Source organism: Pinus tabuliformis, chromosome 6 (assembly GCF_031772625.1).
Source record: "Pinus tabuliformis cultivar Carrire ecotype Pingquan chromosome 6, CPIR1, whole genome shotgun sequence".
NCBI classification, from domain to species: domain Eukaryota; kingdom Viridiplantae; phylum Streptophyta; class Pinopsida; order Pinales; family Pinaceae; genus Pinus; species Pinus tabuliformis.
The window spans coordinates 400,003,654-400,015,740 of NC_142292.1; the positions used below are offsets into that span (position 1 = coordinate 400,003,654).

Genomic DNA, 12,087 nt, shown 5'->3' on the forward strand with positions numbered 1-12,087 from the left:
TGCTGATTTGGATATGGATGCAGGTGGTGGCTTCATCATTCCTAATTCTGAAGTACAAAGGTGAAGGAGAGGAAAGGTGGTCTGTCAAACAAATTTGTTACGTAGATCAAGATTGCAATATTGTTTAGACTTTTAAGTGGGGAGGAATGATTTAGGTGGATTCCTAATAGCCTAAAAATCAAAGTCCTTGGATTGCAGCGAAATTAGAACTTGATGGAAGAGTTCATCAAAAGCTTTCCAATGGTGTAGAAGGTGCCCCAATCCAACTTTGTATGCATAAGTTATGCCGAGTCAATGTTTTGGTTAAATTTTGACAAAGGAATAAATTTAGCCGCATGCTAGGCAAATTTGGAGCAACGCTAAAGTTGGAAGTCTAGCTAAATTTGGCAAACTTTTGTTAGACTTATCAAGACCTCTAGTTAAAAGTAGTGGATCACTATAATTGAAAGGACCATTAAACATAGCAGTAGTCCACTAAGTTTATAGGTACATATGTAGCCCAATAATGTGGGGCTATGTGGCCCAATCAAATGGTTCCATGTGGCACACTCGACAATAGTTTTGGGTAGATGAAATGGTCAATTGAATCATTCATTTAAATAATATGCTAACATCTATGATATCCTACCGTCATCATTTAATATCACCAATGGTTGTATATAGCCAACAGTTTCAATGACATTTAGGTTTAACACTTAACGTTTGGATGTCTAGGATACAGTTCACACCAACATATAAAACTTATAAACATAATCGGGATACTACAAAAACTATTAAAAAAGAGTGTCGACTATATCTGCGGAATAGTTATGTGCTACCAAATGGTTTTATTAAATCTTTGCAGTCACATGGGTTTTGAAATTAGCAACCAATAGTTAACACTGTCAATGGTTATGGGTAGTAACGGTTAGTTGATCGACAGTTCAAATAAATTTTTTGTTTTTTAATACAAAATGGCCCACTAGGGTTTTAAGCACGTGGCCAGCAAGGCCGCACGTGGCCAGCAAGGCCTAAAAAGAAACCTAATAATAGACTACCAGCCAATGCCAAAAGGGTGGCAGGCTCTGTTATTGATACCCACTAACATGTACCTAAACCCGAAGTTCTCCCATTTAGTAGAGTAGAGTCGAGAGCGAAACATTCTCACAGGGGCAACGAACCTGAACCAATAGAACCTTGAAGGGGAACCTTAATGATGTGGTTTGAGAGGAGGAATATTCCCATAATATTCTTATGCAAAATTTTTGGAGGAAGATAAATTTCTCTTATGTGGCAGCTATTGTGAATGGTGAAAGTTGTAGGTTTCATTTCATAATATGCATATCAAATATGGAATTGTATGCAAAATTTAATAGTCTCATGCCATTCTAATAATGTAAGTGGTGAATATTGGCATGGAAGTCAAGAAGTAAGGCCTACATTATCGATATGAAGTTTATATTTATTTAAAAGTATATATATATATATATTTTAGAAACAATAATTGAAAGAAAAAAATAATCCAAGTCTTGGTAACTCATAACTTCACCATAATTCCAATTTAAACAAGATTCCAAGAATACTAGTATAAACATGTTATAATGATATTTAATGGGAGGTAATGCAATGTTTTATTTTTAAAAAAATTAATTTTTATGCAAATTACTTCTTTTTATAAGTAAAATAGAAAAATATTACAATTATATTTATAATTTTTACGAATTACCGTAAACTAACAACCATTATAACCATTTAATTTGTATAGTATACTAATTAAATAGTTAATGTTAAAAATGTGTATTAAACTTAAAATATATATTCAATTTTATGTAACTTGTAAAATGGACTACTAAAATAATAAATTGTTAACTAAAATCAATTGCATATTTACAAGCTTCTCCTATAAATATATCAATGACAGTCAAACGGAACATAAATGTGCGAAATGTATGAATTAAGTTTTAAGCAGTAGAGTAATGAGTTGTAAAATAATGTTTAAAATTAGATTATTAAATTTAAGTTAATGTAATTTATTGATAAGAATGGATTTGAAAATAAAAAATATATTATTATTTTAAAAATATATAGGTAAAGAAATAGTTTGTGTATTATATATATATATATGTGTGTTTTTTAATAATCAAGTTTTTAAAACTAACCACATTTCTTATTTCATAAATAGAAAAGAAAACGCTTTAAAACACCAATTTAAAACACCAATTTGATATGTATTTTGATGATAATTTTGGAATGAAATTATTATTATATTATATAAAGAAAATTATACTCAAATAATTGAGATCTGATTTAATTCTTATAAAATTAAAATTAAATTATTTTTACTATATAATATTTTATAATTTAATAATATTGTAAAATTAATTTTTTATCATATCATATATAAAATTTAAAAGTAAATATTTAAAATTTGATTTAAATTTCTTAAAATTAAAACTAAATCATTATTATTGTCCTATTATAATTCTATTATTATCCTATTATAATTCTATTAGAATATTGTACAGAAAACTTATAACCACAACGAGAATTAAGTTGCAGTGGAAGAGAACGGTCGGTCGGTTGAGTTTATCGAAGTTTAATTCGTAATACCAATTATGAAATTAATTCTTACATTTGCTAATTGAGGCAATATTGCATGAATGTCTTGCATCATGAAAATATTAATATCTTATGCTGTCGAATCTATTTGCTCTAGTAAAACTGGTAGCTCTGTGGCCTCTAGCTGACCCATGTATTCCCGTTAATGTAACCCAGGCTCAAATATGATGCAATCTGGGAACGATCAGTGACTTTACTAACCCACGAAACTCGTCCCTGTTGTCCTGCCCCAGGTCCAGAACATTGGAACTCGCTATATTTCGCAGTCCTGCACATTCACAGAACGAATGATAGCGATAATATTAGATCGAGATATGGAATTCTAGTTGTCAGCGCAATGCAGGTTTTCTGAATTTATTTCAATTGTAAACTTAGGGTAAATTTTGGAATTTCAGGAGTTCAATTGTTGTTTGATATGGTATTTTTTTTTAGGATTCCGATTTTTTCTTAGAATCTGCAATAAATAAATATGTAGATACTAAGAAATACCATAATATAACAACTACATACTTTCTTCTTTCGGGCTTCCCTGGCCAGTCTGTCCATCCTTCTGGCCAGATAATGTCGTCCATGACAGTGTTAGCAAACACTACTGTGGAGTAAGGTCCCCATGGCCTGCCTAGATGCATTTTTCCTGTGCCAGTCAACTTGCAATTTAAAAAGACGAAGCCCGAGTCTTCCGACGCAGACATTCTCTTCTGAGCCGTAAATATGCCATAAAGTTGAGGAATGGCATGTAGCTCGCATTTCTGCGGTCAACAAACCGAAAATTCGCATCAGGGCCTAGCTATATTGAAATAGACAAAGAGAAAAAAGCAATCGAAAGAGTGTCCAGGTTTTTTATTTGGTTTGCCTCATAGAGAGATTTTCCGTTGCCGCATACGAAGTCGACAGCACCCTCAATGTAACAGTTTTGAAAATAATGCCTCCCACTTTCGTCTAACAAGGTATCCTGATACCCCAGAAATCTGCAATTGTAAAACGCAGAACGATCTCCCGAAATCCTCAACGCCACAGCTTGATCGTCCACAGCATCATCACCGGCACCATATGAATTCTGCACAACTCTATTTTCTTTTAGGTAAACTCATCTCATGACTTACTGTGATTTTCATAGGCAATTAACATAACTTACCTCGAATGTAATATCTCTTGCTATGAAATCTGAAGCGAGCACTGTGACCGTTCCGGAGTCATATGTCCCGCCGCTCGATTTCGCGTTCGCATTCCATGTGATGACAGTGTTCTTGGCGCCCGAGCCCCTGAGAGTTATGAAGGGCTTCTCCTTAGGAATAGTCACCTTCTCCCTGCGCAGCACATAAAATAATGAACCATCATAAAAGCTTCTATCTCTACAGTATTTACACCTTTGATTTCATCAAATATCATATAGATTTTCAGAAGACATCCAGGACGACAAAAAGTTGTGCAAAATTATACCTAAACCTAACTTCATTTGTATTGCAAATTTCTGAAATAAGTTGAATAGAATTTCTAAAATCTGCAATCAAGATAAAAATAAAAGAATTTCTGATTCTTTTATTTCTCTGCTGGCATAGTTTTAAAACATTTAAACTAAACTTTTAAATTTATCCAAAATTCAACTGAAGTTATTAAAATGACAACGGTATGCTGTGAACTCTGCGCAAACAGAATATCTCTATAATTTTTTCAGAATACTGAATCCACCTATAAAGTCAGAATCTCAATGTTAAACCCAAAAAGCCAGAAACTCATTTTTAAACACAAAGATGTATATTTAACCCAAATTACTCTCCCCAAAAACTTTAGACAATGCCATTCTCTCCCGGGAAATAAGCTATTCTAATTTTGATTTCATTGATTACTAACCTATAAGTCCCTGCTTTCACATCAATGGTGACGGGATTCTTATTGTTCGATGGAACTGCATTGATGGCATCCTGGAGCGTTCTGAAATTACCCTGACCGTTCTTATCCACTGTAATCACACGTGCATTGCCGGAATCTGCAAGAAGCCCGATCAGTTTTCGAGACCAACTGCTAAAGAAATCCGTAGAATTCTTCTCCCCATTACTGCTACGTATTGCATGGAGTTCAGATATATTCCAACCCGTACAGTAAGCAGGTTGCGTTAAAAACACTGTTGTAAGAAACAAACAGATAACTATAAATCCTCTACAGATGGAGTTTGCCATTGCTAGCGTTAGCAAGAAACCCCGAGTGTCACGAATGGATGGATTAACAGGACTTTCGTAATGAGGAGACTACAGTACTATTTATCGATGCTCGCACTGAAGTCCAGGCCTGCAAAGCCCATTCACAGGACTTTGGTGAAAAGCAGACACTCTCTATCAGTGCTCGCAACGAACTGTGGGCCCATGCAAGACTTCCCAAGCCCCCCAGACTTAAATACCTAGGAAGCTCCAGATTAGACGATTCGAGTCCAAATCCTGCGGAATCAGTTGCGGCCCTTGCATGGCCCCAAACTTTCATCCAAGCCACTTTTCATGGTTCCATGCTTCACAACTAAATGTGATTAAGATATGTCCATTTAACCAAATGTGGTTAAGATATGCCCGTTAAACCAAGTGCTATTTAGTAACCAATTCGTTGTGATATGCGTTTATTTCTGTCTGTAATTTGGATTCTCACCTTTACATATCAGGATTCTATTTTTTCCACGGTTAAGTCCAGAGCAACCCTAAAATCAAACAGTTCTCGCCTAGGAACGTGATACATACGCGAGCGTATTGGATAATGTAATTTTATGAAGTAAATTAAGTATATCAATGTTAGAGGTTTTATTTTTTAGTTTTAATATTTTTAGTTTTATTTGTTTTTCAATGTGTATATTTAAGACATTTTTTTAGGGTTATTATTCTTAATCACAAAAAAAACAAGTGAAATAACAGTCAAGCTTATTAGGAATCATATATATGGAATAACGGTTACATTGGGAACATGAGATTAATTTCCTACTCAAGGTAATGGAAAGGATTCCAAAATTTATTACTACTTGAGGGTTTTAGTGTAATGGAAAACCTTAACATGTCTAGATGTGTGTTGGAGTAATTGTGACACTCACCTCATTAGGAATCAATTATATGGATTAATCACCTTCCCATGAGTATCTGAGACTAAAACCTCAACACCAAGTAACAATCTCATTGTATGGATTTCGCAATCCCTATTAGCACAATCTCTTTTTAATATAGAAAGAATTAGAATACTCATAAAACCTAAACATAGCCTCTAATAATAGCCTCTAATAATAAATTTTAAATGTCTACCCTCTTGGAAGAAATTACGTTAAGACAATATTTAAACGTTATTTTTAAGCACTAGATCCCTAACTATTGTAAATCCTAATTATTGTAGGAAACTTTAAAAGCCCTATTAGTCACCATGATTAAGGAACCTCTCATTCGGATTCCACACTCTATCAACTATTTTAGAAAATTCAAAAGCCTCTTAACTTAATAACATATTCACAAGCTAGTAATGTATTAAGAGACCTAAAGACAACAATGAATCAAATACATTGATTTGGCAAAACAAATCAAGCTCTAACGTGGTCTCCTGGAACCTTGGAGATCAGTGGAACCTCAAGGAAAGAAATGTTATCCTAAACCATAGATGTCAAATAATATGTACTCCAACAAGCTCAAGAGGCACGGTGTTGTTGTTATCTTGGTAGTTTCATGAGTCAGAGAAGAGCTTCACTTTATCATTTGGAGAAGAGGCATGGCTTCTTGGAAAACTTCATTCATGCGAGGAAAGGTTGATAGGTATGAGCATTCTCCCATGTGGATCATGTTGTCCCTTACTGAAAAATTATTTGAATGGTGCCAAATGATGTCAAAAGGGTGAAAAATGATAAAGAAGTTTGTAGTCATCTTCCAGTCTGCAGAAGGACTCAACACCTACATCGAACCATATCCATTGGAAAGTGGCTCTGAACAAGTTTTCCAACGATATGTGGAAGTCGAAAAATGGACTCTTGGATACTAATATATGGTTTGCCAAAGTTTCAAGGAATTGAAGCCTTATGAAAGAAGTAATATCAAAGATCGCAATATCGTAGGTCCCAAATATTGTAGATCGCATATCGGAGGTTTGGTATATCATTGCATCGCAATATCGAAGTTCATGTATCAGAGGTTTTTCATATCATTTCATCGCAATTTCGGAGATCACATATCGAAGCTCCGACATATCGGTGCATCACTATATCGGAGATTGCATATAGGAGGTCTGACATATCGATGCATCGCAATATCAGAGGTTCGACATATCCGCACATCATAATATCAGATGTTGGAGGAGCATCGACACATCTAAACATTGACATATCACAAAATCATAACTTCTTAAAGTGAGATCCTTTAAAAAGTTTTGATATCATAAAGTGTTGCTAGTATTAGAAAGCGTTGGGGAACGCCAATAAAGGATTTCATTGCAAAACAAAAGGTTGACATGACCTTTTCTCTCTCCTCTACTGGGACACATGGAAGCATATCATTAGCTCCAATAAAGGCACACGAAAACATATGATTTCTTGTAATAAAGATATAGTGGCATATGACGTCAGCATGACGTGGAGGTACGACAGGACATGTGGAATAGTAGTTTTTCCATTTTGAGGGGCCTAATGGCACAAATATGGATGACACGTGTCACTACTCATAATTTGGCACATGGATTGAGGACATCATATCATAGGTCGACATATCGAAGTTTGATGATGTCAGGACTTTAGAACAGTTGGTGTTTGAAAAACTTTCGGTGAAATACAAAGAGTTAAAAGGTGGATGAGTTGGCAGTTGTGATTTTGGAACACCACTAAAGCCACCACGTTTCATCGCTCCCATCTCTAGAAGGTGGGGAATTCAAGTGGTTAAGAGGAAAGCATCAAGCGAATCGATCGAGTAGCTTATGAAGAACATCATAGCAAGGACATGGCCTAATTAGAGGTCATCACATGAATTGGAATGGAGATATTTTGTTGTGGCCACGATTCCATTTTCCGATGTTTTATTATTTCGTAATCTATTGTAATGATTTGGGCGGTAGAGACTTTGCACGCCGAGATAGTTAGTTGATGAGATAGCTATGGCTTTGATAAGGTTTTTTTCTCAGCCATCATTTAGTTGTTCTGTTTTGTTATTTTTGTGATTTTGTGTATTTTAAAGAAAGGAATCAAATCATTTGTAATCATTTAGGCAACAAATCCTTTGCATGCCAAGGCAACTAGTCGACTAGACAACTGGAGCTCGACGAAGAAATTTGGTAATTATTTTTAAAGCCCTCTCTCTCTTTATAAAAGAGGGAAGTGTTGGAAATAATACTGAGAGGGGGGGGGGGTGAATCAGTATTATCATATTAATAAAACTTTTTCATTTCCATAATCAGATTCATATATGCTACTTCCACAACTTCTTATGATTAAGTTAATCGATCTTCAATGAGTGCATTAGAACATTATCAACCATATTATCAATTAACAGATGCAGTAACATAAAGTAGATCATCACACATAAGGCACACACATGAACACAATGATGTAAGGTGGAAACCCAATGCGGGAGAAAAACCACCTGCTGCAAGTCATCTCAATCTTCTTCTTAATAAGAAAATTCTTTTACAATATTTGTACTGGTGCAGCCTTATACCAGTACGGGAGCTACAACCCCCTTTGCTCTTGTACTAGCCGATCCATTTACTAGTACGCAGGCTACTACCTGCTACAATGCTCCAAAGATTTCCTTTAGCTCTTGTACTAGCTTAGATGCTAGTACGTAGGTGCCGGCCTACAATCTTCTCTCCTTCAAGTACCACGTTTCATTAATTTTCATACTGGATACACTGAAGCACAACCCATAAACTGAAAGGCCACATTTCATCCAATTTTCATATTGGACCCAACAACAACATTGAAGCTCAAACAACCTTCTGAAACACCCAATCAACTGAAGTAACCAGATCAACAATAATAGGACCAAACCCAGAACACAACAATGATAAACAAAGATTTTAAGAGAAGGAAGCACCCTGCTCAACTGCCAGCCTGAGTCCGGACTCACCCTGTTCAACTGCTAGCCTGAGTCCCTGGACTCACCCTGCTCAACTGCTGACCTGAGTCCCTGCACGCACCCTGCTCAACTGCTAGCCTGCGTCCCTCGCACTGAGTCTACTGAACTGCCTGCGTCCCGGCGCACCTGAACCCTTCCTGCACCTGCGTCCGGCGCACCTGAAATAATTCGCTCCTGCGTCCCGGACGCACTTGAACCCTTACTGCACCTGCGTCCCTCTGGGAAAAGATGATTTCAAGACTTTAGAAGTAACCCAGACAATCAGATCTATAGATCCGAGCAAGAGCCGAAGAGATCTCGGTCCATCAGATTCGCCTTGTTTAGATCTAGACCAGATCTTACCCTCATAAGATGTTCAACCCAAGACATGCAAAATCCAAATGATCTCCTTTACTTTATATAGGCAAGCTCCTCCTCAAAACATGGAACAATACCACGAGCCGACACTATAGAAACACAAAACCGTCGGCTAGATACCACACAAGAAACCCCCACGTGCTTTTTTTTTCTGCCTTGAAATGTGTGCACTGGGTGGACGCACCTCCTGAACGGCTGGCCTGCGTCCTTGGATGCGGGTTCTGCATGGTATACCTGCGGGTACGCACCTTCTAAACTGGCTTCCTGCGTCCTTCATAATTTTTCAATAAAATGAGAGCTGATCATCAACTTCTGCTGCTGACTTGAAGAATAGTGAACTACCACCTGAATGGGTTGCCATCAAGGACAATACTTTTAGCCATAATGCCAACAATCTCCCCCTTTGGACTTGATGGCAAAGCTTACTAAGAACTTGCCATTTGATTCCTTTGAGCTGTCCTGCATCTATGTATTATGTTACATCTGATATCTCTTCTGAATGTATATAAGTGAGATGGTCTTCTATGAGGGGGGTTGCCATCAAGTACAACACATGCATCATAATGCCAACAATCTCCCCCTTTGGACTTGATGGCAACAACACCAGATCACTCTCCCCCTTTGACATCAAGGGCAAAGGGGTATGCTCCCCCTAAGAACATGCTCCCTTTGACTGTGAACCAGATCTGCTGAAGTCTCTGAATGAGCTCCCCCTTTGTATATGTCATGGTGCTCCAATCTGATAATGGTCTTTCTGAGAACCAGCTGAGATGTCTGCTCTGCTGTATGGTGTTGTTCATGCTCAAGCTCCCCCTGACTGTAAGCAAGGTCTGCAAAAGGATGTTCTACAAGAAGAACATGACTCTATATATATCATAAATGACCTTCCTATCACCAAAAGACTCAATACATACATCCATCACCCATCACAATAAGGATCATCCATCCAACCAAGTGGGAATACATCAGAAATATGAGAACCAAATATATTACATCTTCATCCCATGCATAGTGGGGAGACATAGGCCGTTACATGACCTGAAGAGATGACTATAATAGATAGACCATTACAACATGAGTCTTGCTACGACCTTCCAAACATCTAAAGATCATGACAAACAACAGCATTGTATAATTTGCTCCATAGTATCATCAACTCATAACCATCCAGATCTACATGAATCAAGAGCCATCAAATGAAAGCATCAGCATCAATCAACATATGTATGAATAATCATCCCTATATCCAGCCAACAATCCTCATCTATTTGTGCCAAGAAAGAATTTATGCATCATGCTCATGTCAGCATCATCATGAAATGCGTATGAGTGACTCATCATCATCATGTCTCCAACAATGCGACTTTGAGTAATCATCCACGAAATCAGCCAACCTCATCCATATATGTGCCAAGGATAAAGACTTCATGCAAGCATCATTAGAGAATCAACCATACATCTGATCATGTGACCAACTCATAATAGCAAGATGAATCATAAGCATTGTCACCAAGGACCATAATGGCAACAATGCATTTAGGACATATGCTCCCCCTGAACCAGTGCCATCTGTTAAATCTGATCATGCATATCAAGAAGAATCAGCCAATAAATGCTTTGAGACAGGTACGCACTTCATCTTCTGCTATGCTGCGTCCTGTTGCTGCGGGGACGCACCCAAAAACACTATCGCACCGCGTACTTTTACTCAGGGACGCACCCAAAATAACTATTTCACCGCGTCCTTTTGCTTCAGGGACGCACCTGATCCTCAGTCGCTCTGCGTCCCCACGCAGATTTTCAGTTACTGAACTGCGTCCTGGACGCACCTGGACTTGGTCTGGCCTGCGTCCGCACGCAGGTCTCCTGTTACTGCACTGCGTCCTGTACTTTCAGCTTCCTCTGATTCTGGTATGTCTGTACATTGTACTGTGCCATCCTTTTCTGACTGTACTTCCTTTTTCCTCCATATCTTCAAGCGTGATGATGACATTTTCTCCTTTTGATATGGTGCCCAAACTTTGCTCCTGCATTCCTTGGCTATATGTCCAAGCTTGTTACATGAATAACATCTTACATGTTTCATATTCCTCCTGTAACAATCAGTAGCTTTGTGACCAAACATATTGCAAGCAAAGCAATATCCATAAAAGTACCTTAATTGAGATGACCTTTCTGCATAATGGTCTTGAACTCTTCTTCTTCTACATCTTGCTGCAACATGTCCAAGATTATGACATACATAACATTCAACATTATTCATAGGAGGAGTAAAGGATTTTCTTTGAGGAATCTCTTTCCTTGGTTGATGATGAGATTGATCTTTCACTTCTTCGTTGATCACTTTAGATTTCCTTTTAGAGTTTCTTGCCTCACCTTGTGAACTAGATTCACCTTCAACAAATTCATGGAAACCAAGACCAGTCTTTATAGCAGGGGACCTTTGACTACTAAGAATATCATCCAATACTTTAGAGCTATCTTGAAATCATAAAAGCTTATCCTTTTCTTCTAGTTTACCTTTCAAGATATTTATCTCAACCTGAAGCTGTTCTTCCTTTTCAAGGGATTTCTTTTTCAAAATTTCTTCAGCTTTCCTTCCTTCTTCCATTTGTTCCCTTAGTTTGAGAATTTCCTTTTCTTGTTCTTCATACAGATCCTGCTGCATTTGACGAACTCGGAAGGCACATTCCAGTTGAGATTTTAAGCTGGTGACTTTGTTTTCTTGTTTTGCAATAGCTTGGAGTAGATCTGTATTCTACTTCTTTGATTCTTCAAGATCTCCTTTTAGTGAGAGGATTGTAGCTTCAAGATTTTCATAGTAGCTGGATCTATCTTTGAGTTTCTTGATGGTTGTGCTTCTTTCGTTGACTTCTTTTCTTAATGATGTCACTTCATGCTGCAATTTTTGACATTGGTCTTCCTTGTCCTTGAGTAGCTTTCTTACCTTGTTTCCTTCTTCTAGTTGTGCCCTTAGCTTGGTAGCTTCTTCTTTGAAATCACATTCCTTTTTGTTTAATAGATCTTGTTGATCTCTAATTTTATCTGTCAGCCTTTT

General features: G+C 37.2%; 1 protein-coding gene across 1 annotated transcript; it reads right to left on the reverse strand.

Moving 5' to 3' along the window:
* Positions 1 to 2,718: 2,718 nt before the first annotated feature.
* LOC149258989 (putative pectinesterase 11) lies at positions 2,719 to 5,073 on the reverse strand. Its single transcript, XM_089444522.1, has 6 exons — positions 4,824 to 5,073; positions 4,450 to 4,720; positions 3,734 to 3,905; positions 3,452 to 3,655; positions 3,109 to 3,347; positions 2,719 to 2,866 (listed from the first exon to the last, which is right to left on the reverse strand). Exons 1-6 carry the CDS (start codon positions 5,071 to 5,073, stop codon positions 2,719 to 2,721), a joined length of 1,284 nt encoding a protein of 427 aa, XP_089300648.1.
* Between the last annotated feature and the right edge of the window lie 7,014 nt (positions 5,074 to 12,087).

Excerpts from the sequence above, each read along its gene's own strand:
- LOC149258989 (XM_089444522.1), bottom strand. The coding sequence starts at position 5,073 with ATGAAAGTTTGGGGCCATGCAAGGGCCGCAACTGATTCCGCAGGATTT. Across the intron at positions 3,906-4,449 it reads GTGAAAGCAGGGACTTATAG|GGAGAAGGTGACTATTCCTA; the intron begins GTTAGTAATCAA and ends TGTGCTGCGCAG. Across the intron at positions 2,867-3,108 it reads GGGAAGCCCGAAAGAAGAAA|GACTGCGAAATATAGCGAGT; the intron begins GTATGTAGTTGT and ends GTGAATGTGCAG.